Source organism: Terrapene carolina, unplaced genomic scaffold (genome assembly GCF_002925995.2).
Source record: "Terrapene carolina triunguis isolate 2854851 unplaced genomic scaffold, T_m_triunguis-2.0 Scaffold166, whole genome shotgun sequence".
NCBI lineage: Eukaryota > Metazoa > Chordata > Testudines > Emydidae > Terrapene > Terrapene triunguis.
In genome coordinates this window covers 2,190,141-2,217,643 of record NW_020664517.1, presented here as the reverse complement: position 1 = coordinate 2,217,643, position 27,503 = coordinate 2,190,141, and the positions used below count along the sequence as shown (strand labels likewise).

The following is a 27,503-nucleotide window of genomic DNA, read 5'->3' as shown; positions in this document are numbered from 1 at the left end:
CCTGATATTCTATGATTCTATGATGAGCAATAAATAATCTGGGCACTGAAGTGTGGAGTTAACTGAGGGACTAATACAGCCATACAAACAGCTATCTGCTATGCTGCAGTGGTGGGCCCTTGCCTTCAGTTATCACACACTGTTGTCTCAAATACCCCACTATTTCCCACCACTTGGAACAGGATGTGGTTTTTCTGATCCTGACAGCACATTTGTTAAGTCAAGAAACATGCTGTTTGACATCCCTTCCTGTGACAGGAGTGGACAACCTCCTGACAGCTGAAGGAAGAGTCTTGCCCATGTGGCTCTTACACTGTGTGTGTTTTGTGTGTGTGAATTCCACTGACTATGGCTATGGGAGGGGTATTTCACAACCACCCCTGCTGTCTGGGTTTCCCTAAGGCTGCTGCCCGCATTAACGACATCTTCGAGGTGGATCCCATTCGGATGTGCGTCCCCAGCCGCTCCCATGCCTTTGCTACCGTGACTTTCACCCCACAGACGATGCAGAGCTACCAGTGCGTTTTTGAGGCTTTCATTGATGGACTGCCAAGGTAAATTAACCCACTGCTTCCTGGGGGCGGGCTTTCCTGTTCTCTGTGTACATAGTAAGCATGTGCCTGGAACAATGATTTTTTCCTACTCCCTGCAGCTTGGTTGCCAAATCACGAAATTTAACATTTGATATCACCGGGGACGGGAACTTCCCCCGAGTGACCATCTTGCGCCCTGTCCTCCGCAACAAAAGAGGGAACCCACTGCTCCTCTTCAAGAGGCTCTTGCTAGAGCGATCGGAGAAACTCCCTTTTGTCCTTAAGAACAGTGGCATGATACCCGTCCAGGTAATAACTTGCTAGGCAAAAGCTTAAAAGATGGCACTGAAGCAAACTCTCCTCCTGTTATGGACAAGCCTTATAGAACTTAATACAAATGAAGCCAGTAGAGATGTCTAGAAAGCACATTAAAACTCCATGGAATTGAATAGAGAATGGGATCCCTTCTGCATGTGTTTTGAACCATCCTATAGAATTCCATAGTAAGGATATAATTCTCTATTAAACTCCATAGGATGCTTCTGGAGACCAATAGAAAAGCTCCTATTTGCTATCAGATTCTATAGGACAATTCCAAAGGGGAAGGCTTTTGATTGGTCATCTTTGTCTCCTTTCCAATAACTTCTTCACTGTCTTCTCCTTTCTGTGCCTTAATAAACCACTAAGGGCTTGTCTACACTTATATTTTATAGCGCTCTAACTTGCTGACTCGGGGATATGAAAAATCACCCCCCTGAGCGCAGCAACTCTGAACGCTTTAAAGCGCTAGTGCAGACAGGCCCCGAGCCCAGCGCTCGGAGCTAATCCCCTCGTGGAGGTGGATTACCAGGCAAGCTCTCTCCCAGCGCTCGCGCGCAACCACACTCGCACCTCAAAGCACTGCAACGGGAGCGTTTGAAGTTTCCAGTGTAGACATACCCTAACTGAAATGGGTGTCAGTCAGCCAAGAGAGCAAATGACTGACTTTCACTTACTTGCCCCTGGGGGCGTGTGATTTTCTGACCAATTTGTCATTCTTACTTAACAATATCAGAAGAAAACTGTTGTTTTCCTCTTCACAGTTTGGTTCTAATTATGAGAATGTGTCTGTTACATTCTAATTCCATTCTGCTCTACATGATTACATTTTAATACTGTCTAATTACATTCTATTCTATTTGATTACCTTCTAATTACCTTCTATTATGTTCTAATTCCATTCTACTCAGTTACATTCTATTCTATTTAATTCCATGCTATTACACTATAATTACATGCTATTCTACTTGATTGTAATTAGAAAGTATTAAAATGAATTCTATTTTAATTCTATTCTATAGTTACCTTTTAATACTTTCTCATTACAATCTGTTCTATTTGATTACCTTCTAATCGCGTTCTGTTGTATTCAGATGAATTCTAATGATAGTCTGTTCAGTTTCAGAGGAATATAGTCTGTTCTGTGTGGTTACATTCTAACAGTGAAACCAATGAGTGTTCGGTTCTCTGGAACATCGGTAACATTCGACGACTCCACTTGCTGCCCCATATCCTAGCCCGTGTTCCCATGCTTTGTGTTTTTCTTTCTCCAGGTGATGGTTGACCTGTTGGATGATTATGGAGTTTTCTCACTGAAACCCAGGCCTACCACTCACTGCCTCTATGTGGCTCAGAGTGAGGGGGATGAATCGGGCAGAGAAGGTAAATGCAATGAGTCTGGCAGGAGTGAAGAATTCCAGCAGCTCTTGTAGGGGATGTCTTCAGGTGATTGGCACCGGGGTCTGAGCCCCAAGACTAGACTAGCCCAGGAGTGAGCAGCCAGGCCAGAAAGTGCTGCCTGAGTTACTGGGTCCTCACTGGTGCTGCAGACACCGGGACTTCTGGGGCACTTCCCATGGATCTTTGTGCCGCAGTGCGTTGAGCTGCTCTGTGATTCCTTCCCAGTGAATTGTGGGAGAATTTGTCCTTCTGGGCACACGGGGGAATTGTGGGATGCCATTTGAGGATTACCAGCACTCAAATGGTTTAGCCTGAGTACTTGCTGCAAAGTGGGTGGGTTACCAGCCTGAGAGAAAGCCGTGCCTCACCTGTAGCCGATAACCATGGACAGACCAGCTAGCCCTGTTTGAAAGCACCATCACACTGGATGGAGTGAGGAGGGTTTTGTGTGTGGATGGGAGTCAGGTTGGAACCAGCATCGCTAGGTCTACACTACCCGCCTGAATCGGCGGGTAGAAATCGACCTCTCGGGGATCGATTTATCGCGTCCCATCAGGACGCGACAATCGATCCCCGAATCGACGCTCTTACTCCACCAGCGAAGGTGGGAGTAAGAGCCGTCGACGGGAAGCTGCGGAGGTCGATTTTGCCGCCGTCCTCACAGCGGGGTAAGTCAGCTGCGATACGTCGAATTCAGCTACGCTATTCGCGTAGCTGTATTTGCGTATCTTAAATCAACCCCCCCCGTAGTGAAGACGTAGCCTCAGTAAGAGCCCAAGCTACCTCTGCAGCAAAGACATACTCATAGAGCCTGCAGTATGGAGCGAGTCTGTCATGAGACCTCCTCCCGGTGGAACTCAGCCATCCTCCAGGAGAACAAGGGTTTGGAGACAGCCATGCTTTAGCTGGTTTTCCTCTTCAAACCTCTTAGGAATGTTTCCTTCTGTGTCATGACTATGAACCTTCCTGTATACAGTACTATAAAATCCCTCCTGGCCAGAGGCACCAAAATCCTTTTACCTGTAAAAGCTCAGGTAACCTGGCTGACACCTGACCCAAAGGACCAATAAGGGGACAAGATACTTTCAAATCTGGGGGGTGGTGGAGGCTTTTGTTTGTGCTCTTTGTTTTGGGGGTTGTTCGCTCTTGGGACTGAGAGGGACCGGACATCAATCCATGCTCTCCAAATCTTTCTGAACAAGTCTCTCATATTTCAAACTTGTAAGTAACAGCCAGGCAAGGCGTATTAGTTTATCTTTGGTTTCTCAATTTGTGAATGTTCCCTTTGCTAGAGGGAAGTTTATCCCTGTTTTGTTGTAACTTTGAAACTTAGGCTAGAGGGGGTTCCTCTGGGCTCTTTGAATCTGATTACCCTGTAAAGTTATTTTCCATCCTGATTTTACAGAGATGATTTTTACCTTTTCTTTTTAATAAAATCCTTCGTTTAAGAACCTGACTGATTTTTCCATTGTCCAAAGACCCAGGGATTTGGGTCTTTGATCACTTTGTAACCAATTGGTTAGGATATTATTCTCAAGCCTCCCCAGGAAATGGGGGTATAAGGGCTTGGGGGGATATTTTGGGGCAAGAGGAACTCCAAGTGGCCCGTTCCCTGTTTCTTGTTAAATCACTTGGTGGTGGCAGCGTACCAGGTTTTAACCTAAGCTGGTAGAAATAAGCTTAGGGGGCTTTCATGAGGGTCCCCCCCATCTGTACCCTAGAGTTCAGAGTGGGGAGGGAACCCTGACAGTCTGCAACTCTCAGTTCTGATTTCCAGCCCAAACACTCCATTCCTTTGCAGGAAGGAAACCCCACACAGCTTCCCTAATCCTGCAGAATGGTGAGTCGGCAGAGTTTGATGTGCTTTTCAAACCCAGCCTGGCCCAGCGGGTGGAAGGGAAAATCCATCTGTCAGTGGTGGACAATCAGTATGAGGAAACCTGCATTCAGATGGTGGGAGAGGGCTACCAAGACGATATCACGCTGGATAACATCCATGGGCTGGTAGCAGAGAGCAACGAGGAGAATGCAGAGGGACAGCTGGAGGAGGACAGAGTGGAGGGTAAGAGGCATTGTTCAGAATAATTTGGTCCCTTCGAGGTTTTTAGAAGGTAAATCAGGATTTTGGATTGAGCCTGCTGCTGTTGAAGTAAACATCTGAAATTGTGAAATTGACCAATTTTAAAACCCTCTGCCATGAAATTGATCAAAACGGACAGTGAATTTGGTAGGGCCCTACTTATTGTGCCCTCTCTACAGCTGGGTTTGTGTGTCTCTGTTACACAGGACACCTGAGCGTATGTCCTCCAAGTGGAAAGGTGTGTTTCAGGCTGTAATGTATTGTGGAGGCCTTTTGATTTCAGTGAGTGGAGAGGTGCATGTGTCCGTGGATGAGAGCTGGATGCACTGCTTGAGGAGGGGCTGCTTTAAGAGCCCTGTCTGGTTGAAGTAGGCGTGTATGTGCCAATGGATGGGAAGGGAGCCACGTGCTGTGCGAGTCGTCACTGCCCTACAAGTGCTATAACCAAATCAGTGAGCATCCCCATTTTCGTTCTTCCTAGCTGCCAGAGAAGATCACATCCAGTTTGGGGACTGTCACATCGGGAGGCCCTACCAGGTGACCTTCACGATAACCAATCGCAGCAAAGCAGACGTGATGAGGTTTGAATGGCCTGCTGCGGCTTCGCTTGTCTTCTCTCCCCAGGTATACAGGGACCACTTTGTTTTATCCATGCACAAGAGGTTGCTCAGCAAGTGATGTGTAGTTAGCAGAGCACTGACCCATAGGTGGCAGTGCTCCTGGCTGCCATGCAGGCGCTCCGGTTTGTGTCTTGGGTCAGTTCTCTGAATCCTTGGACTTGCAAAGGTGGGAGGCAGAACTGTCAGCCCTCGTGGAGGAGTCATGGAATCCCACCCTGCTGGGAAACTGCTCTTGCTCCCTGAGGGCTCTTGGTTGCAGAATTTCACTGGGTTCAGAATGGCCATTCCCTTTTTAAAGTAAGGTGTAATAGGGCTGCGCCTTCCTGGCGCACCCTCCTGCAGCAGAACAGGGATGCCTGCCTCAGTTTCCCTCCACCAGAGTCCCCAGAAATAGCCCAAACAGTCTTTCTTACTACAAATAGCCCTCTGGGGTTAATTTATTACAAACATCCCCTGCACATAAACCATAACAGTACCTCGAGGAGAGCCCTGCCGCCCTCACTCTGCCCCCGTTCATCGGTCTGACTCTGGCGCCCCTCACCACACTTCACTCCCAGCCTTCAGCCCCCTCTGGCCTGCTGCCTTCAGCTCTCCAGCTTAGAGAGCTAGCAAGTGTCTCCCTCTGCTGCTCTCAGCCTTCAGCCCTCTCTGGCTGTCTCTGGCTTGGCTCTCTGGCTCAGGAAGGTCTGCCAGCTAGCCCCTCTGCTGCCTCCCAAGCCCTCAGCCCTTTTCAACCTCCTGGCACTGGCTTTGGCTCTTGAAAGTCAGTAGACTTCCTGGGGATACCTCCCTCTTTCCACAGAGGGCCTCCCAGAGGCCTCTCTGGCCTCCTGACTCACCGGCTCTCCCTAGTCCTTTATAACCCCCCAGGTGCCACTCCACCCTCTTCATTGGCCAAACTGAGAACGGCTGTTCTGGCACAGGTGAGCTGAACCTCCTTCATTTACCGGACCAGAAACCCTGTGACATGAGGCCACTGAGCGAGACTGAATTGCTATAGGTTCCGGTGTCATCTGTATGCTGATATCCAGCTTTGCATCTTCTTTCCATTAGACCCAGGTGGAGCAGCTTCCTAGAGGTGGTCCCTTGAGTGTGTTGTGGCTGGTGTCCATGTGGGGAAGCACGCACCACCATTGCCTAGGCTAGCACTAAACAGAGGTGAATCTGGCACCAAATTCACTGCATGGAAAAATGCAGACTCGCATTCTAGCCATTCCATTTCTTCTCCATGTAGCTCACAATAACACTCCATCCTTTGCTGGCCACAGACTGACCATGGATGAACTAATGGCATTGGCTCTCTGATCCTCTCCAGGTTGGCCACCTCCATGCTGAATGTGCTAAGGATATCACAGTGACTTTGAAATCTAATGTTCCTGTCACCTTCAAAATGCACACGGTTAAGTGTAAGGTGTCCAGAATCACCTTCCAGCATCCTGCGGACCAGGTCCCTGACTGGGATGACCGCCTGCATACTGTCAAGTGGGTGGATGCTCTGAGGAGCCTGACGACCACGCGCCCAACAAAGAGGAAGGTAAGAACAAGTGAAACAAACACAATAGCATTTGGAGCCATCCGTGTAAAGCCTAAAGACAAAGGGTCACATTCACTGCTGACTAAGCAGCTCCAGCTGCTCTGCACAAAAGTTTAACAGCCAGGGTGATGAACCATCGGAACAAGCTACCAAGGGAAGAGGTGGATTCTCCAATCCAGACTGGAGGCCTTTCTGTAAATAGGTATTAGCCTAGTGGTGCAGTGGGCTAGTGAGCACAGTGCATGGGCAGCTGGGTGGAATGCTGTGGCCTCCGTTATAACGGAGGTCAGACTAGATGATCTAATGGTCCATTTTGTCCTTAAAATGTCTTAGCCTGATTTCAGTCAGGAGGGAATTAGACCCTACAGGTTGCTTGTGGAAGAACGACCCTACTTCCCCATTGTGTGTTTCCGTTACCCTGCCTGTACTTTGAAGTGAGCACTTTCCACATTTTAACAGCTGAGATTTCCCTCATGAAATCATTACTGTGTGCAGGGTCGTATTATACAAGTGTTAGCAGGTAGCTTCATTAGCTGTGTAGCAGCTCAGCTCAAGCATCCATAGAAGTATTTTCTTCAAGAACTCTCTCTTTATAGCTTTTATCAGGTCAAAACAAAAAATAGTTGGTGATGAATGTTTCAAAGTTTTGGAAGGTTGAATGGCCTAGAAGCCAAATCTTTTCTTTATCCATAAGAAGTAGCAGTGCCTCCAGGCCTTTCCAATCGATTCCCCTCCACCCTGATCCAGACACGCTTGTCCTCACCTGGGGTGGAAAGGAAATTCAGTCTCATTTACTCCCAGCCATGATCTGGAGTAAAACACCCACTGCTAAGGAAAAAGGGAAAGTCAGTCTCTATGTTCATTCAGCCATTGGCTTCTTTACCCAAGTGTCTGCAATGGTGGGACCGCTGTATTAACAAGGGGTGGGAGCAATGTGATATCGGTCATTCAGGCCTGGGCTCCTTTCTGCTTCTTCACCAACTCTGATCTGCAGACACCATTTCCTCGACCCCTCTGCTGAGATACAGGGTTGAGGCACAGCCACCGCATAGTGCTCCCACGGACAGTTCTCCCTGTCATCCGGGTGCTATCTGTTTGCTCCAGAACCAGGGGCACTGGAACAATTTGTATAGTGGGGGTGCTGAGAGCCATTGAACCCAACTGTAAACCCTGGATATAATGGAAACCACTTCAAGTCAGGGGGTGCTGCAGCACCCCTAGGTCCAACACCTATGTCCAGATAATCAGTGGCAAAGGAATGGGTATCAGAAGGAAAGTTCAGGATGGTTGTGTCTGAATGGCCCTCGCAGTTTTGATGGTGGTACCAAGTCTGGCTCTGGAGACTTGAGGGGCTCAAGTGCTTAGTCAGGTTACTGTTGTTTTTCTCGTTTCTGTCTGAAGGTGATAGAGACAGACCCCGAACCCGCCCACACTGTTCTGGAAGACAACAGCCGAGAGCTAGAACTTCGAATCAGTGCCATTGTTGATTACACCCAGTTCAAGCTAGAAGCTAACTTGGTGCAGTTCAAGGAGACCTTGCTCTTCCAGACCAGGGTGTTCAAGTGAGTAACTGAGATTTCACAGGGACAGCTCAGAAAAACTGGTTCTTCTTCAAGCGATGTCCCTGCGGGTGCTCCACTTCAGGTATTGGTGCGTCCCGGCGCCGTTAATCAGAGATTTTCAGTAGCAGTGTCTGTCTGGGTACCGTGTGCACAGTAGTCATCTTGCGGCACCATTAGTGCCTCATCTAGCGCGTGCGCCATCCGACTCCCTCAGTTCCTTCTCAGCCGTCCTCGGCCTGAGACGGAGCTCTGTGGCAGTGTCCCAACATCTTTTGCTCAACCTTAATAAATTAAATTAGATTGTTCAGTAGAGTTTAGTAGAGTTAAGTAGTGCAGTTAGTATTGGAGTACCTACTTAGCACTTAAGTAAAAAAAAAACACCTTTTATTTTTTACGTTAGCTTCTTCCGAAGCGGGAAACCTATCTCCACTACAAAAGGCCTGGTTCCCCAGGATTTAAGAGATGCGGCTCATGCTGCGAAGCAATGTCCATCTCTGATGGGCACTCCTTCTGTGTCCGTTGCCTCGGGGAGTTGCACATCCCTCAGAAGTGCACTCACTGTAGCAACCTAAAAGCGAGAACCAGGCGTGACAGAAACCTATGCCTAAAGCTGATCCTGATGGAAAAATCACTTCAGCCAGCCTCTGACACAGGAGAGAGAACCTCTCCTTCTGGTGGCTCCCCAGGCACAGCCTCAACTAAAGAGAGCACCCAGTCCTCCAAAAATACGCAGAAAGAGCCGCAACCTCCCCACATAGAGAGAGACAGAAAAAGAAGCGGTCTCCAACCAGGTCGCTGTCCTTGGTGCTGACCTCCATACAGGTGAGCACCTTTGAGGCATCAGGCATATCAGCACCATCCACACCAGGACCTCTGCCGAGCCCCACTGCAAGGAGAAGGAGTTGAGGCGTAAACATGTCTCCCCCTCAACGACACCAACCACTCCAGTGAGAGACATGGTGCCAAGGCCCTCACCAGTGGCCATGCCCCGATCCCTGGCACCAACAAGTATATTGGCACCAAGCTACAGACCCAAGACAATACAGAAGCCATCATCACAGACAACCAGTACCATCTAAATCAACAGCATCGACACCACGGCACTGAAACTGATGGCACCCAAGCAATTCTGACAACATAAAGACATTGCAGTCTCAGTGTTGCAGTCACCCCCGTTCAGCCCCAAAGATTCTCCTGAACGTACTAATATACAGCAAATGATATCGCTTATCACCCCACCTATATTGAGCAATGAAGACAATGATCAAGATGAAAGTCTCTTTTCAGCTCAACACTCTTCACCCACTGAATGGAGGCAACCTTGAGAACCCATGAGACTCAAAACCCAGTACAGACAAGACGTACAACCTTGGTATGGGCAGCCATGGATGTGCCCACCTATGCCCTTCCCCTTGCAATGGATCCCTAGGGACCCTTGAGCGGCATAGAGGGCTCATCATACCAGACCAGCGACTCCAACCAGGGGCAAAATCTGGTCACCCCCAACATCCCCTAGCTAGGAGACTTCAGAGGTACTGGAGGACACAGGAGAAGAGAGAGAAGAAGGCATGGACCAGAGGTCACATCACCTGCACACAGTTCATCATTATCCCCAGATAAAGCCGTAATGCCACCACCCTCTACCACAGCTGACGACTTCAAACAATTTCAAGAACTGTTTAAACAAGTAGCCATCAGTCAAGATATCCCACTGGAGATGGTTCAGGATAAAACAGCATAAATTGTTACAAATCCTCCACACATCTTCATCCTCCAAGATAGCTCTCCTGATAAATGATGCCATCATGGAACGGGCGGAGATGATCTGGCAAACGCTGGTGATGGTACCACCAAAGTGCAAAAGGGTGGACAGAAAATATTATATCCCCACCAAGGGGATGGATTTCCTGTTCTCCCACCCACAACCCAACTCTCTAGTGGTCAAAGCCGCAAATCAACGCGGCAAAGAGCCTCAATACAGGTCCACCCCTCAGGTCAAGGACCACAAAAGGCTCGACCTCCTCGGTTGAAAAAAGTGTACTCCTCAGCGACACTACGTAAAGTTGCCAACTTTCACGCTGTAAATAAGCAACCCGGATTTCAAAATAAGCCAAAAAACAAGCTAATCCCATGTCAAAACAAGGCGAAAACAAGCCAATCCCTAAAAGAACCCCAACACTCTGTGACGGGATCCCCGGGGTGCAGTCTGGGACTGTGGGACCACTGTGCCCCCCTGAACTCTCTCTAGCCTGGGCTGTCTCTTACAATGCCTTGCTAGGGACCAGCAGCAAACCCCTCCAGACGCTGTGATCACTCAGCACAACCGCATGTGGAGCCCCACACCCAGATAGATTACATGAATGCTCCCAGAGCCAAATCCCCCCACCAGCTCCCAGCACTGTACCCCAGGAATATACCATCTTGCACTGCTCAAGATGAGCAATGCAGATTTATTAATTAGTTCACCACTTCATCAATGTAAAGTGGATATACACCAGCCTTTGCAAAACATGAGCAGATTTGCCACACACTTCATACATACTCACTGGTAAAGATAAACAGTAAAACAAATTTATTGACTACAAAACATAGATTTTAAGTGATATTAAGTGATAGGCAAAAAATCAAAGTTAGTTACCAAAAGAAAACAAAATCTAAGCACTCAGTCTAAACTCTCAACCCTATTAGACTGGGCAACATCTAGATTAAGCAGTTTTTCTCACCCCACTGGATATTGCAGTTCATAGTACACAGATTTCACTCTTGAAATCTGGGCCAGTCCCCTCAGTTGGAGACTTCAGAGTGTCCTTGTTGCTTGCAGTGTAGATAGGTGAAGGAGAAAGGCCAAGCATGGGCCGGGCCCCCTGTGTTCGGTTTTATACCCTCCATCCATGTGCTTGGAAAACACAAGTCCAGGCATGTCTGGGGGCATTGCTGAGTCTCCAGGCAAGGTTGAGCAATTCCCCTGGCCTCATGCAGGTGAGTCATTGAATTGTAGCTCCCTTGCTGGACAATGGTTGTTGATGGGTTGTTTGACACCCCGCTGGGTGTTGGTTACTTTCCTTGCTGTTGCCTCTGGGGAGCTAATATCTGGCTGAGCCAGGCAAGAACCAGGAACTTCAAATTGTTTAAAGCACAGTCCACATGCACGTCATGTCGCCCCATGTGCAGGTCACCACACACAGGCACGCAGGCGACGCAGCAGCTGGAGCCAAATGCCAATCACCATTCAAGCTTTTTGATTGGCTGGGCCCGGGGGTGGGGCGGGGCCGGGATCCAATAAAAAAAAGAAGCAAACAGTTACAAGCTACTTTAAAAGCCCTAGCAAGCCCAAAAACTAGCCAACACTAGCCAACTCAGCCTAAAACAAGTCCAATTTCTGTTTATTTTCCGTGGGTTTGGACACAAAAACATTGCCCACAACAAAGACAATACAAACTACAAAGAAACAGACAGCAACTACAGAGCTGGAGAACACCTCAAACTCAGCCCTCAACATCGCAACTGGCTTCCTCCAAATAACAGTTTTGAATATTTGGTCTGCGGTCTGAACGACCTCCCCCACTATACAGCGCCAATACCATGTTTCTTTGACCATCGACTACGCCCATTTTACCAAGTCTGGGCGTCGCTAACAATGGATCAATGGGTGGTGGAGATCATAAAATTGGGCCAGGCCATCCCCTTTCTCTCCCACCCCTCTACCTCAGCCCCTTCCCAGTCACTCTTCAGGGCCCCTTCTCATGAGCACCTTTTAAGACAGGAAGTGAACCATCTTCTACAGTTAGGTGCCATGGAGCAAGCTCTCCCACAACACAGAGGGAAGGGTTTTTACTCCCACTATTTCTTGACCCAGAAGAAAACTGGTGGCTGGAGACCCATCCTGGATCTCAGAAAGCTCAACAAATTTCTACAAACCCAAAGATTCAAGATGGTCACACTGGCCACAATAATACCAGTGCTAGACAGCGGGAACTGGTTTTCAGCCCTCGACCTACAAGATGCATATTTTCACATCATCATACACACCCCTCATAGACGGTTTCTACAGTTCACAGTGGGGGGTGATCACTGTTTATAGAGAGTACTACCTTTCGGCCTCTCCACCTCACCAAGAGTCTTTCCCAAAACCCTTGCACTAGTGGCGGCACACATATGGAAACAAGGGATAATGATTTTCCCATATGTAGATGATTGTCTACTGAAAGGCCTGACTCGAGAAGAAGTGATAAACATTGTGCAGAAGACTATCACACGCTTCCAGAATCTAGGGTTACAAATAAATGAACAAAATCAACCCTACTTCCAGTACAACAACTGGACTTCATTGGGGCACACCTTGACTCCACACAGGTCAGAGTATCATTACCTGAACATATTCGTAACATTGACCGGCCTCATCTAAGTAGTCAACAACAGCCCTCAAACATCAGCACGAACCTGCTTACAACTATTAAGTCACATGATGGCCACAATATTTGTGGTAAGACATGCAAGACTTCATATGTGCTTCCCACAAGGCTGGCTGAGCTTAGTATACATACCCAGCAAACACAGCCTGAACAAGAGACTAACAGCACCACCAAAAGTCTTGGTCTCCTTACAATGGTGGACAAAACCAGAGAATGTGTGCATGGGGATCCCCTTTCAGCAGGATCCACCATCAATAATAATCACGACGGACGCTTCACTGAGAGGCCGGGGAGCCCACCTGAACCAACTCACTGTTCAAGGCAGGTAGTCAGCAGTGGAAACCTGACTACACATCAATCTACTAGAGCTGCGTGCAGTACGCAGTGCCTGCAGGGACTTCCTACCAGGGATAAAGAACCAGTCAGTGGATAATGACCGACAATATAACATGCATGTTCTATATCAGTTACCAAGGAGGAGCTCACTCCTTCTCATTATGCACCGAGGCCATGAAACTGTGGAACTGGTGCATACACCACAAAGTAAACATCTTGGCCTCCTATCTCCCCAGATGCCAGAACATGACAGTTTTCCCAGGAACATGAATGGGAAATAACTGAATCCTACAGTCAATATTTCAATGATGGGGCTTCCCCCCGTCAACCTGTTTCCATCATCACTAAACCACAAGTGCCCACTCTTTTGCTCAAGATCAGGACTGGGACCCCAGTCACTGGGGAATGTCTTCCTCATCACATGGGACGCATCACTCATGTATGCATTTCCACCGAACCCACTGATCTCACGAGTGATACAGAAGATACGTGCTGACAAGACCCACATCGTACTAATAGTCCCAATGTGGCCCAGGCAGATCTGGTACCCTTTCCTGATGCGCATGGCAGTATGTGCCCCATGAACTCTTCCACTGCGGGCAGCTCTCCTCTCAGAGAACAAAGGCAGGACTCTCCACCCGAATCCAAAAGCCTGGCTCCTACATGGTTCCAACATGACGAATTAGCCTGTTCAGAACAAGTTAAACACGTTACTAAATAGCAGGAGATGGACCACTAGCAATACTTACCTCCAAAAATGGAAAAGGTTCTCAGTATGGTGTCGACAAAAACAGTTAACCACAGTTACAGCGCCACTCCCATTAGTGCTGGACTACATACTAGAACTGAAGAAATTGGGTCTCTCAACAAGCTCAATTAAAGTACACTTCGCAGCTATTATAGCCTTTCACCATAAGATCAAGGGAATCTCAATATTTGCACACCCAATCATCAACTGTTTCCTTACTGGCATACAGAACATTTGCCCAGAAGTCCGACAACCTACACCGGCATAGGATTAAACCTAGTGCTTAAATGCCTCACTAGACCCCCATTTGAGCCCTTAGCTCCCTGCTCCCTGCTTTACCCATCGATGAAGATTGCATTCTTGGTCACAATCACTTCCGCTCAACGAGTAAATGAGATAGGGGTGCTCATGGCTGCCCCCCTTATATCATATTCTTTAAAGACAAGGTCACATTGAGACCACACCTGAAATTCTTACCTAAAATATCAACATCCTTCCATATAAGCCAACCCATACACTTCCCTATGTTTTCTCCCAAACCACATGGTAGCTCACAAGAGTCTATCTTACATATGTTAGATTTCAGATGAGCAATAGCATTTTATTTAGACAGAACCAAGCCTTTCCGGAAATCCTTAGATTTTTTATTTCCACAACAGAGTGCTCCAAGGGAAGCGCAATATCCATGCAGAGACTATCTAAATGGACCTTTACCTGCACCCAACTCTGTTATCGAACGAATAACACAGATCCCCCAGAGGGGATCAGATTCCACTCTACATGCTCAATAGCAATGTCCATAGAGTTCTTGAACAACGTACCGATAATAGACATATGCAGAGTGACTACCTGGGCCTCTGTGCACACGTTCACAAACCATTATGCAATCACTCAAAGCTCAAGGTCAGACGCTATAATAGGCCTCACCATGCTCTCTTCAATGGCCCAAGCGAATCTGAAGCCCTTACATCCACAGTGGGGCAACTGCTCTACAATCACCTGAAGTGGAGCACCCACAGGGACATCACTCGAAGAAGAAGAGGAGGTTACTCACCCTGTGCAGTAACTGAGGTTTTTTGAGATGAGTGCACCTGTGGGGGCTCCACTACCCACCCTCCTCCCCTCTACTTCAGAGTTTGCAGTAAGGACTCTACAGTAGAGAAGGAACTGAGGGGGTCGGGTCACGCGTGCACTAGAAGAGGCGCCAATGGCGCCATGAGATGACTACTGCGCATGTGCGACTCAGATGGACACTGCTACTGAAAATCTCTGATCAACAGTGCTGGGACGCACCAACACCTGAAGTGGAGCACCCACAGGCACACATCTCGAAGAACCTCAGTTACTGCACAGGGTGAGTAACCATCTCTTCTACCAGTGAAGGAAGTGGTATTACAGAGCCAGGGCCAACTCACTCCAGAGTACTACTAAGCTACAGGTGTTAGTGCTCTTCTTCCCAACCCCCTGGGACAGTGGGCGGCTCAGTGCTCTTACATTAGCCTGTGATGTCCCTAGACAGGAGCTTCCGGGAAGTAGTTTAGTTTGTTTGCTGTTGTTTCTGACAGCTGATAAGCACCAGGAGGCCAAAGAGTTGCTACTGCTTGTGCCAGGGCTCTGGGTGCCTGTCAGACGTCTCAGTCCCGAGGGTGGCCATGGCACTGTCTTCTGGAGCCCAGACATTATCCCACGTCCTGGCCAGAGCCCAGTTCTGGTATTTACGTTCTGTCTCCCAGCTCCCTCCTTTGCACTGGAGGAATCGTCCTTGATCCCATTCTGCCTCACAGAGCCTGGTGTCACTGAAATAAACAAAGCAAGGTGCTGTGCAGTATTGCTGACACCAGATAGTTGCCACACTCCTCCCGAGAACTGACTACATTTATTTTGGTCCATAGAGTGGCTCCTGTACCAGTCAGGGCCCAAGCCTACAAGCCATTTATGTTCAGAACTCCCACTGGAGTGATTCTTACCCTGACTACACTGCCAGCATTCAGCCCAAATTACTACACAGTCCTAAAAACAGGCCTTATTTCACTGACGGCAAATGCCAAAGTTACCAGATGTGTAACAGGTTTGTCAGTTGCAAGACGCAGAAGTAGAAATCCTTCTGCTGTCACAAGCCGCCAATGCCAGCCCCTCCGGTATACTGTGGGGTGGTGCTAGGGATTCCCCCCGGCCCCTCACTCCAGGCAGGCAGGATACACTGTAGAACCATCTGCTGAAATGTGTGGGCCACATTCTGCTCCCCTTCCGCAAGCTGAACAGCACTTGTGGACCCCTTCCAATTGATGCCACGGCTTGCAGAGCAAAGTGCTACTCAGCGTGTGTCAGGGTGTCAGAATCTGACCCTAGATGATTTTTTCAGTGCTCGCTGAGCCCTTCTGTTAGATACATTATTTCTTCTCCCTTTGCAGGTTCCAGCTGTCCAATAAGGGGAATGTGGCGCTGGAGTACTCCTGGAAGGTGGTCATGGAGGACAGCAGAAGGGCAGTCAACTTTACTGAAGAACCGTTGCCATACTGTCCTGAAGGTATAGCAATCAGCCCTCCCTCCCCCCGACCTGGCACTCCCCACAGCCGCTTCCTCCTGTAACCCAGAGGGGCTTTACAGCTCAGGGAGCAGACTGGGCCTCTGCCTGAGGCACCAACACAGCAGAGTTCTGAAGGTGACATCATAACACTGCTCCCTTCCCCATGTCCTCCCCCATCACCCTGAGGCAAGTGGCTTCTTTCAGGTTTGGATAAAGAGTTATTGCTTTCTTTCCTGCTCCCCCACCTTCAGAGTGCCCAGAACTGGTAGGGCAGAGCTGCTGGGCGCTGTGGAAAGGTCAGAGAGGTCAGCCACACGTTGGGAGTGGGGGGTCAGGAGCTGAAAAGGGAGCATGGGGGGAGTCCTGTTGGAGAGTCTCAGGGTAATGGAATCAAGGTCACTGTAGGGTGACCAGGTGTCCAGTTTTCGACTGGAACACCCGGTCGAAAAGGGGCCCTGGTGGCTCAGGTCAGCACCGCTGACCGGGCTGTTAAAAGTGCGGTCTGCAGTGCTGCAGCGCTAAGGCAGGCTAGTCCCTACCTGCCCTGGCTGGCACCGCGCTGCGCCCCGGAAGCGGCCAGCAGGTCCAGGTCCTAGGCCGGGGGGCCACAGGGCTCCACGTGCTGCCCCCACCCTGAGCACCAGCTCCATGCTGGGGGCGGGAGTCAGTGCCTGTGGATGCGAGCGGCGCGTGGAGCCTCCTGGCCCCCAGCCTAGGACCCCGACCTGCTGGCTGCTTTCGGGGAACAGCGCAGCATGGTGCCAGGACAGGCAGGGAGCCTGCCTTAGTCCCCCGCTCGCCCCACTGTGCCACTGACTGGGACCCGCCCGAGGTAAGTCCATGCCCCAACCCCGAGCCCCAACCCCCTGCTCCAGCCCTGAGCTCCCCCAAACCCGGAACCCTCTCCTGCACCCCAAACCCCTCATCTCCAGTCCTACCCCAGAGCCTGCATCCCCAGCCTAGAGCCCTAACCCCCCCTGCACCCTAACCCCCTGCCCCAGCCCAGAGACCCCCCACGCCCCAAACCCCTCATCCCCGGCCCCACCCCAGAGCCATCACCCACTCCTGCACCACAACCCCCTGCCTCAACCTGAAGCCTCCTCCCACAATCCAAATCCCTCAGCCCTACCCCCCAGCCTGGAGCCCCCTCCTGCACCCCAAACCCCTCATCCCCAGCCGGAGCCCTCACCCCCTCCTACACCCCAACTCCCTGCCCCAGCCCGGAGCCCCTTCCCACATCCTGGATTCTGAGTCATCACTCAGCATTTCATGACACAGATATGGAATCGTAGAATTGTAGGACTGGAAGGGATCTCGAAAGGTCTTCTAGTCCAGTCCCCTGCACATTATCTTTCTGGGTACTGAAGTTTAGCTGACTGGTCTGTAATTCCCCAGGTTGTCCTTAGTCCCCTTTTTCTAGCTTGGCACTATATTTGCCCTTTTCCAGCCCTCTGAAATCTCTCCCGTCTTCCATGACTTTTCAAAGATAATCACTAATGGCTCAGACATCTCCTTAGTCAGCCCCTTGAGTATCCTAGGATGTATTTCATCATGCTCTGATGACTTGAAAATATCTAACTTGTCTAAGTAATTTTTAACTTAGTCTTTCCCTATTTTAGCCTCTGATCCTACCTCATTTTCACTGGTATTCACTATGTTAGACGTCCAATCACTACTAACCTTTTTGGTGAAAACTGAAACAAAAAAGTCATTTAGCACTTCTGCCATTTCCACATTTTCTGGTATTGTTCCTCCCCCCACACACACATTGATGAATTATTGTTTTCACCCCTCTTAGACCCTGATTCAACAAGGCCCCTAAGCATGTGCATAACTTCAAACACAGACATGCTTAATATTATGCACACGCTTAATAGCCTTGTTGAACTGGGGCCATAATATAGACATATTTTGCAAGCAGGAGGAAAAGTATTTGTAATTAAAGCTGCATTTTTGTTTTTAAGATGGTCTCATACGTGTAGCAGCAGGGTCTGTTCAATTATGTGATGCTCTCGTCCAACATGGCCTAGCCTGCTCTCTCTGAGGCATGAGGGTGCTTTGCTAAATGCTTCTGTGCATCTTTAACATGTCTGCAGCTGCTGTGCAGCATATTATGCAGCCAGCTACCAAAAGGGGGAGAAGGACAAGGACCAGACTTTTTATGAGTAAAACTAACACCAGCAGTTAAATTAGCTAGGATGGAATTAAGCACTCTCAATCCTCATGCCTCAAGGCATAAACTCATCACCAGATGGGTCAGGAAGGAAATTCTCCCACAGGGTAACGTATAAATTGGTGTACTGAAGGAATTTAACATCTGGCAATGGCCATGCCCTGAATCAGGGTGCTCTGGACCATTGTGCTGTTCCATTATGCCCCTGCTTTGTGGTTTGATGGCTGTGGCTGGCTGTGGAAGCTTGATTAACAGAGGAAGAGAAGACCAGACACTGCAATATGCACCAGTGCTGTTCCTTGATCACTTAATGTCTGCCTACCTTTTCAGCTGAAAGCACCTACACACAATGAGTCACATTCTGCCCTGCTAACCAGGCATGGATGTAAATGGGGGCATGATATGGCCCTTATAGGTACTTACATAGCTTTGGGCACAGTGGTCTCTGGGCACCGCATTCAGACCAGCGTGATGGGATGTCTTTCAGCATTTTGATTTCATGCCCTTGTATAGAACTTTTCTAGGTCTTTTTCAGCATATGAGGAGTTAGTAAGAGGCAGTGCAGAAGTGATGACATGAAGCTACATTACACCTTTCACTAACCCTGGTTGGAATCATCCTTGGAAAGGGCTTGCGAAGGGGGATAGCCTTTGTGTGGTCTTTAAACCAAATCCCCTCGGCCTTCTGTCCATCGTACTGAATCAGGGGGTCTGGGCTCAGAACAAGAGGTTTCATCCTCAAAGACAAATCCAGTGAAACTGACCTAACCACCCATTCCTTAACACAGGAGAGTTCCCATCTGCCACATCTGCTGCCTCCACCAAAATACCATGCAGTCGACCCACTAGCCAGCTAGGCAGTGTTCTGGAGAGTGTCTCATCCTTCCTGTGTGCTCTTGCTGCTCTCCCTCCATTCTCCATGGAACCCAGCAGTGGCCTCATCCCAGCCGGGAAGAAGCAGCAGTTCCTGTTGAAATTCTCCCCACTGGAAGTGGGAGAATTTGAGGGCCGCCTACTCTGCAGGTAGGAAGCACTCGGGGTGGATTGCATCTTGACAAGTGGTAATAACAGGGAATCATTGTCCAAAGTACTTTGGTGTAAATGGGATTTGGTGCTCCCTGAAATGGATGGGCCGACAATGCAGTCGAGGAAAGGTGGGGCATCAAAAACCTACTGCTTTGTTTAAGCCCAGCTTGGAAGCCATCAGCCCTGGGACCAAACCTGTGCCATCCCTTAGGATCCCTTAGGCTGTTTAGTTCTGGAGGGGAGGTGATCAGTGATGAAATAGAATCATAGAAGATTAGGGTTGGAAGAGACCTCAGGAGGTCATTTAGTCCAACCCCCTGGTCAAAGCAGGACCAATCCCAACTAAGTCATCCCAGTCAGGCCTTAAAAACCTCTAAGGATGGAGATTCCACTACTTCCCTAGGTAACCCATTCCAGTGCTTCGCCACCCTCCTAGTGAAATAGTTTTTCCTAATATCCAACCTAGACCTCCCCCACTGCAACTTGAGACTATTACTCCTTGTTCTGTCATCTGGTACCACTGAGAACAGTCTAGATCCATCCTCTTTGGAACCCCCTTTCAGGTAGCTGAAGGCTGCTATCAAATCCCCCCTCACTCTTCTCTTCTGCAGACAAAATAAGCCCAGTTCCCTCAGCCTCTCCTCATAAGTCATGTGCCCCAGCCCCCTTATCATTTTCATTGCCCTCCACTGGACTCTCTCCAATTTGTCCACATCCTTTCTGTAGTGTGGGGCCCAAAACTGGACACAGTACTCCAGATGTGGCCTCACCAATGCCGAACAGAGGGGAATGATCACATCCCTCGATCTGCTGGCAATGTTCCTACTTATACAGAGCAAAATGCCATTAGCCTTCTTGGCAACAAGGGCACACTGTCGACTCATATCCAGCTTCTCGTCCACTGTAATCCCCACGTCCTTTTCTGCAGAACTGCTGCTTATCCAGTCGGTCCCCAGCCTGTAGCGGTGCATGGGATTCTTCCGTCCTAAGTGCAGGACTCTGCACTTGTCCTTGTTGAACCTCATCAGATTTCTTTTAGCCCAATCCTCTAATTTGTCTAGGTCACTCTGGACCTTATCCCTACCCTCCAGTTATCTACCTCTCCCCCCAGCTTAGTGTCATCCGCAAACTTGCTGAGGGTGCAATCCAGGCCATCATCCAGATCATTAATGAAGATTTTGAACAAAACCGGCCCCAGGACCGACCCCTGTGGCACTCTGCTTGATATCGGCTGCCAACTAGACATCAAGCCGTTGATCACTACCCGTTGAACCCGACGATCTAGCCAGCTTTCCACCCACCTTATAGTCCATTCATCCAATCCATACTTCTTAACTTGATGGCAAGAATACTGTGGGAGACTGTATCAAAAGCTTTGCTAAAGTCAAGGTATATCACGTCCACCGCTTTCTCCATATTCACAGAGCCAGTTATCTAATCATAGAAGGCAATCAGGTTGGTCAGGCATGACTGGGTTTGTGATAACCGGGAGAACCGTATGGTGACTTGCCTGCCTGGTGCAAAGGTTGCAGATCTCTCGAGGCATCTAGATAGACTTGTGCGTAGTGCTGGGGAGGAGCCGGTGATCATGGTACATGTAGGTACCAATGACCTAGGGAAGGGTAGGAGAGATGTCCTGGAGGCCAAATTTCCTAGGCTGCTAGGAAAGAGACTGAAATCCAGGACCTCTATGGTGGCATTCTCAGAAATGCTCCCAGTTCCACGCACAGGGCCAGGTAGGCAGGCAGAGCTTCAGAGTCTCAATGCGTGGATGAGACGATGGTGTAGGGAGGAGGGATTTCGATTTATTGGGAACTGGGGAAACTTTTGGGATGGGGGGAGCCTATACAGGAGAGATGGGCTCCACCTAAACCAAAGTGGATCCAGACTGCTGGCACTTACCATTAAAAGGTTGCAGAGCAGTTTTTAAACTAAGAGATGCGGGAAAGCCGATTTCTGCAGAGGAGCATGTGGATCGGACAGAGACTTCTCTTAGGGGAGAGTCTAATGATAGAGAATCTCCAGGTTATAGTCAGGAGCAGAGGATGGAGGAGGATAATGTAAGGGCCAGATCAGACGAGAAACATTCACATAAAAAAGAATCTGACACATCAGAAAAGGGCAGACAAATAAACAGTGACAAGTTTTTTAAAGTGCTTGTACACAAATGCTAGAAGTCTAAATAATAAGATGTGTGAACTAGAGTGCCTCATGTTAAAGGAGAATATTGATATAATAGGCATCACAGAAACCTGGTGGAGTGGGGACAATCAATGGGACACAATCATTCCAGGGTACAAAATATATCGGAAGGACAGAACAGGTTGGGCAGGGAGAGGGGGAGGGGAGTGGCACTATATGTGAAAGAAAATGTTGAATCAAATGAAGTAAAGATCTTAAATGAATCCACATGTTCCATAGAATCTCTATGGATAGTAATTCCATGCTCTAATAAGAATATAACAGTAGGGATCTATTATCAACCACCTGACCAGGACAGTGATAGTGACAATGAAATGCTAAGGGAAATTAGAGAGGCTATCAAAATAAAAAACTCGATAATAGTGGGGGGTTTCACTTATCCCCATATTGACTGGGAACATGTCACCTCAGGACAAAATGCAGAGACAAAATTTCTTGATACTTTAAATGACTGCTTCTTGGAGCAGCTGGGGAACCCACAAGGGGAGAGGCAATTCTTGATTTAGTCCTGAGTGGAGCGCAGGAGCTGGTCCAGGAGGTAACTATAACAAGACCGCTTGGAATTAGTGACCGTAATATAATAACATTTAACATTCCTGTGGTGGGAAGAACATCTCAACAGCCCAACACTGTGGCATTTAACTTCAGAAAGGGGAACTATGCAAAAATGAGGGGGTTAGTTAAACAGAAATTAACAGGCAGTGACTAGAGTGAAATCCCTGCAAACTGCATGGACACTTTTCAGACACCAGAATAGAGGCCCAACTTAAATGTATACCCCAAATTAAAAAACACAGTAATAGAATTAAAAAAGAGCCACTGTGGCTTAACAATCATGTAAAAGAAGCAGTGAGAGATAAAAAGGCATCTTTTTAAAAGTGGAAGTCAACTCCTAGTGAGGTAAATAGAAAGGAGCATAAACACTGCCAAATTAAGTGTAAAAATGTAATAAGAAAAGCCAAAAAGGAGTTTGAAGAACAGCTAGCCAAAAACTCAAAAGGTAATAACAAAATGCTTTTTAAGTACATCAGAAGCAGGAAGCCTACTAAACAACCAGTGGGGCCCCTGGACGATCGAGATATAAAAGGAGCACTTAAAGACGATAAAGTCATTGCGGAGAAACTAAATGAATTCTTTGCTTCAGTCTTCACGGCTGAGGATGTTAGGGAGATTCCCAAACCTGAGCTGTCCTTTGTAAGTGACAAATCTGAGGAATTGTCATATATTGAAGTGTCATTAGAGGAGGTATTGGAATTAATTGATAAACTTAACAGTAACAAGTCACTGGGACCAGATGGCATTCACCCAAGAGTTCTGAAAGAACTCAAATGTGAAATTGCGGAACTATTAACTAGGGTTTGTAACCTGTCCTTTAAATCAGCTTCTGTATCCAGTGACTGGAAGATGGCTAATGTAACGCCAATATTTAAAAAGGGCTCTAGAGGTGATCCCAGCAATTACAGACCGGTAAGTCTAACATCAGTACCGGGCAAATTAGTTCAAACAATAGTAAAGAATAAAATTGTCAGACACATAGAAAAACATAAATTGTTGGGCAAAAGTCAACATGGTTTCTGCACTCCTTTCCCCCTCGTATTAGCCTCCCAGGGGATCCTATCCATCAGTTCCCTGAAGGAGTCAAAGTCTGTTTTTCTGAAGCCCAGGGTCCATATTCTGCTGCTCTCCTTTCTTCCTTTTGTCAGGATCCTGAACTCAACCATCTCATGCTCACTACTGCCCAGGTTGCCACCCACTTCTACTTCCCCTACCAGTTCTTCCCTGTTTGTGAGCAGCTGGTCAAGAGGAGAATGGCCCCTAGTTGGTTCCTCCAGCACTTTCACCAGGAAGTTGTCCCCAACACTCTCCAAAAACTTCCTGGATTGTCTGTGCACTGCTGTATTGCTTTCCCAGCAGATATCAGGACCTGTGATCTGGAAACTTCTGTTAGTTGTCCGAAGAAAGCCTCGTCTACCTCATCCTCCTGGTCTGGTGGTCTATAGCAGATGCTCACCACGACATCACCCTTGTTGCTCTCGCCTCTAAACTTAACCCAAAGACTCTCAACAGGCTTTTCTCCAGTTTCATACTGGATCTCTGAGCAATCATACTTCTCCCTTACATACAATGCAACTCCTCCACCTTTCCTCACATACCTGTCCTTCCTGAACAGTTTATACCCATCCTGACAGTGCTCCAGTCATGTGAGTTATCCCACCAAGTCTGTTATTCCAATCACATCATAGTTCCATGACTGTGCCAGGACTTCCAGTTCTCCCTGCTTGTTTCCCAGGCTTCTTGCATTTGTGTACATGCACCTAAGATCATAGAATCATCGAATAGAATCATAGAATATCAGGGTTGGGAGGGACCTCAGGAGGTCATCTAGTCCAACCCCCTGCTCAAAGCAGGACCAAAGATAACTAGCCGATTCCCTACTTTCTCAGTATGAATTAGGAGGCCTCCCCTGTTGCACCCTCCTCCTTGTGTTTCCTCCCAGTATCCCACTCCCCCACTTCCTTCTGGGCTTAGGTCTCCATCCCCCAGCGAACCTAGTTTAAAGCCCTCCTCACTAGGTTAGCAAGCCTGCCTGCGAAGATGCTCTTCCCTCTCTTCTTTAGGTGGATTCCATCTCTTCCTAGCAATCCTTCTTCTTGGGAACCTGAGAAAACTCACTTTAAAAAAATGTTTAAAATGGGGGTTGGGTACAAGTAGGATTCCGCCTTTCAGAGATGGAGGGTAAGTAATTCACAGTCCTCCCACAGCCCCTTTGCCTGGCTTGTACCATTCTGGTGGAGTTACTAATTTACCTTGGGTATGGGAAATCACCTAAGCCCCAAGAAGTTCGATCACTCGTACTGGCTTTTGGATGAGTATGGAAACTTAGTGAGGGCTTAGCCATATTGAGTCACCAGCACGACCTCCAGTGTGCTTATCAGTAAAGGTGCCACTTTTCTCCCACTGAGGAATTACTATTCATGTGTCTCCTTTGCTGCCTCATCACCACAGAGTGAGCTTCCATTTGATTCACTGCTCGGTACACCTACTGAGAGAGAGGACGTGAAAGCTGTGTACAGCAAAGCCATAAAGCTGCCCCGCTGCCTTTGATAACACTGACTGGTCCATTTCTTCTCAGTATCCCCAACCTGAAGCCCAATCACCAAGGCCCCGTAGTGGCTGTGAAGGGGAGAAGCCTCCTGCCATACTGCCATTTCGAGCTGGAGGACTCTGACTACCTCACCGCAAACAGGCGCAACCCAGAGCTGCGAGGGCCCTGGGGGGCTGCGCTGGATCCCAACACCAGGGTGATTGAGTTTGCATCCGTCGGAGTGCACGCTCGGAACAGCAGGTGAGCGTGGAGAAGGCTTGACTTGCTGACTACTGGCTAGTCACAACAACTCAGCCAGAGACCAGTCTTCTAAACTCCTTGTGGCACAGCTGCACTTGGGGCTCTGGGCAGACAGGAGCAACATAGACTAGCCATCTTTGCTTCCACCATCCGGTCCTGCAACAAACGTAGCTGGTCCCCAGCCCATAGGTGTCGTCCAGTATAACTCTGCTCTCTCTCCACGGGATTGGCCTCTTTTTTTGACTCTTTGAATACTTGATTGGGTCAGCGAAGGAAATAACCCCTCTAGAGAGCTCTAAAGAGCCTTGTTGTGCTGGATTTTACCCTCACCACTCTGGTGCTAGGGTTTGCATGGGGCTGACCTCAGTATCTGTTTACAGAGGATAAAGGTAGCCAGCCAGCCCAGAGGGCTGTGGGGACTCCAGAACCGGTAATGGGATGGAGCTGTCATGCCCATAGCAGTGGAGGTAGATGGGGTGTGCCAAGGAATCCTCCCTTGGAGGAGCTGGCAGTGCCCGGTGTCTGCTGAGCAGCCAAGCCACTAGCTCCCAGAGCTGTTCACTGTTCCCTTTCTAATGGCAATTTCTGTTTGTTGTGGCCAGGACCTTCATGCTTGTGAACCCCACCAATTCCACCTACTCCTTCCAGTGGGCTTGTGAACAGCCAGAAGACTTGCGAGAACAGTCAGTCTTCAGCTGTCTGACAGAAATGGGCCAGATCCGGCCTGAGAAGAAGGCCAAGGTAGGAGGGAGGCTGACACAGGTGTCTCGTCTAGTGGTGTACAGGTCTCACTGTGTACAATACTGCTCTAATTGTAACGCATAGCTCTTACACGGCACTTTGCTTTCAAGCACTTTAAAGAGCTGAGCTTATTTCAATCCTGCAGGCGCAGGTGGTGCCAACTTGCATCACCACCACCTGAGGCGAGGGCTTGGGGAGGGACTGGCAGAGGAAGGGCAGCTTTAAATGCGATCTGGGTTGCCACTGGTGCCCCACGGATGGGGAGTGCCCCGAGATTAATGGAATCAGCACGTCTCCTGGTTGCCATGGTCCTGCCCACTCACTGGCCAGCCTTGCCCACGTCGTAGGCTGTGCCAGCCTGCTCTAGCTCCCTTGGCTAAGCAGGGACTACAGGCAGCTTGTTCCCCTGCAACACCTCAGTGCAGGCAGCCTTCTGAACTCACCCCGGGCTATGCGGGCAGGCGGGGGGCCTGTCTCAGTAATAGCTAGTTCTCACAAGCTCCCTCTGATGTAGGTGAGTAAGAAAATGAAATGGGCAGGTGGGTGAGGGTAAGGAAGGAGGTTTCTCCGAGAGCAGAAATGAATAGGGACCCAGAGACAAAGCCCGGAGCCCGGGGATTGGATGACCCAGCTGAGCAGTGTTGGGATACAGAGTCTTTCCGCTATAGCCCCCTGGTTTGAATCTCTCGAAAGCCGTTAGGGGCTGCCTGTTGTCTGGGTGACAGCAAGCTGTCTAGTGGCCAATGTGAAGCAGATTGTCTCACTTCAGATTCTTGTGATTAGCCAAATCACATGTCTGCTATAGCAAACTGGCAGTGCCATCCCAGTCCCGCCCAGGAGGTTGTGTATTAAGCAGGCATGGAAGCTGCCCTCTGACCCGTTCCGGTAGCTGCCATGGTCAGAAGTGAGAACATTTTGGAGGGGAAGTTTGCTCTCCCCTATTTTGTGGCTAACTAGAGGGCTCCAGTCTGCATGACAGCCGACTATTGGAGACAGGATGCTGCAGCTACAGTCGGGAGTGTGGGTATCTCTCCTCATGAGCAATAGCCACGTCTGAGGGTGAGGGAAGACAGAATGAGGGAAGGGAACCATAGTGGTGGGAGGACAGAGGACAGAGAAGTGCCTGATTGTAGCGGTGCGGGACTCACTGGCGCAGCACCTCCTGCTGGTTATCCTGGGAATTAGCTCAATTTCAGCCTGGAGCGCCCTCTGCTGGCCGGTGGCTCACCTGCCTCAGGCCCCGTGTCCTGCCCGGACCCCAGTGCCCTTTACCTCTGGGTTCTGCTCCTGCAGTACCCCCGCTCTGGGTCTCCCCTCCCAGGGGAACCCCCAACCCTCTCACCCACCTTGTCTCAGTGGCTACTGCCAGTCGTCCTCTAGCCCCCGCTCACTGGGGCAGACTGCAGTCTGTAAAGGCCACTCATCATCAGCAAGGGGGTTGGACTCTGCCTATCTCTGGGCTGCCCCTCTGCAATCCCAGTACCTGCTTTGGCCTTTAGCAAGGCCTGCAGCCTGGGGGTTTGCCAGGCTGGAGCTCCCCAGCTCCACTTGCCTTTCCCCAGCCCTGCTCTACTCCCAGTACCCTAAGCTCCCAGCAGCCAGGTCCTCCCCTCTCCAGAGCAAGAGCGAGACTCCTCCAGCTCCTGACCACCAGCCCTCTTCTAAGGGCCAGCTGGGCCCAGATTGAGCTGGCCAGAGCTGTGGTCAGCCACTCCCTCAGCTGCTCTCACTGCTTTCAACCCCTGTTCTGCGGGAGTGGGGCAGCGCCCCACTACACTGCTCCACGTCTTTCATTGGTCAACCTGCACAGGCTGGAAGTTAGCACAGAATCTGGCCCATTGTCTTAGGGCTTGTCTACACTTACCTAGGGTTACCATACGTCCGGATTTTCCCGGACATGTCCGGCTTTTGGGGGCTCAAATCCCCGTCCGGGGGGAAATCCCCA

General features: G+C 49.2%; 1 protein-coding gene across 1 annotated transcript in view; it reads left to right on the top strand.

Annotated features, from left to right (window-relative positions):
• Window positions 1-27,503, top strand: part of LOC113406944 (hydrocephalus-inducing protein homolog) — a 359,446-nt gene that overhangs the window by 302,078 nt on the left and 29,865 nt on the right. The window contains 11 exon segments of the mRNA XM_029912029.1: window positions 403-554; window positions 653-842; window positions 2,126-2,234; window positions 4,054-4,314; window positions 4,814-4,956; window positions 6,268-6,486; window positions 7,888-8,048; window positions 15,956-16,071; window positions 19,032-19,266; window positions 24,605-24,817; window positions 25,420-25,558. Of these exon segments, the coding sequence (XP_029767889.1) occupies window positions 403-554; window positions 653-842; window positions 2,126-2,234; window positions 4,054-4,314; window positions 4,814-4,956; window positions 6,268-6,486; window positions 7,888-8,048; window positions 15,956-16,071; window positions 19,032-19,266; window positions 24,605-24,817; window positions 25,420-25,558 (1,938 nt within the window).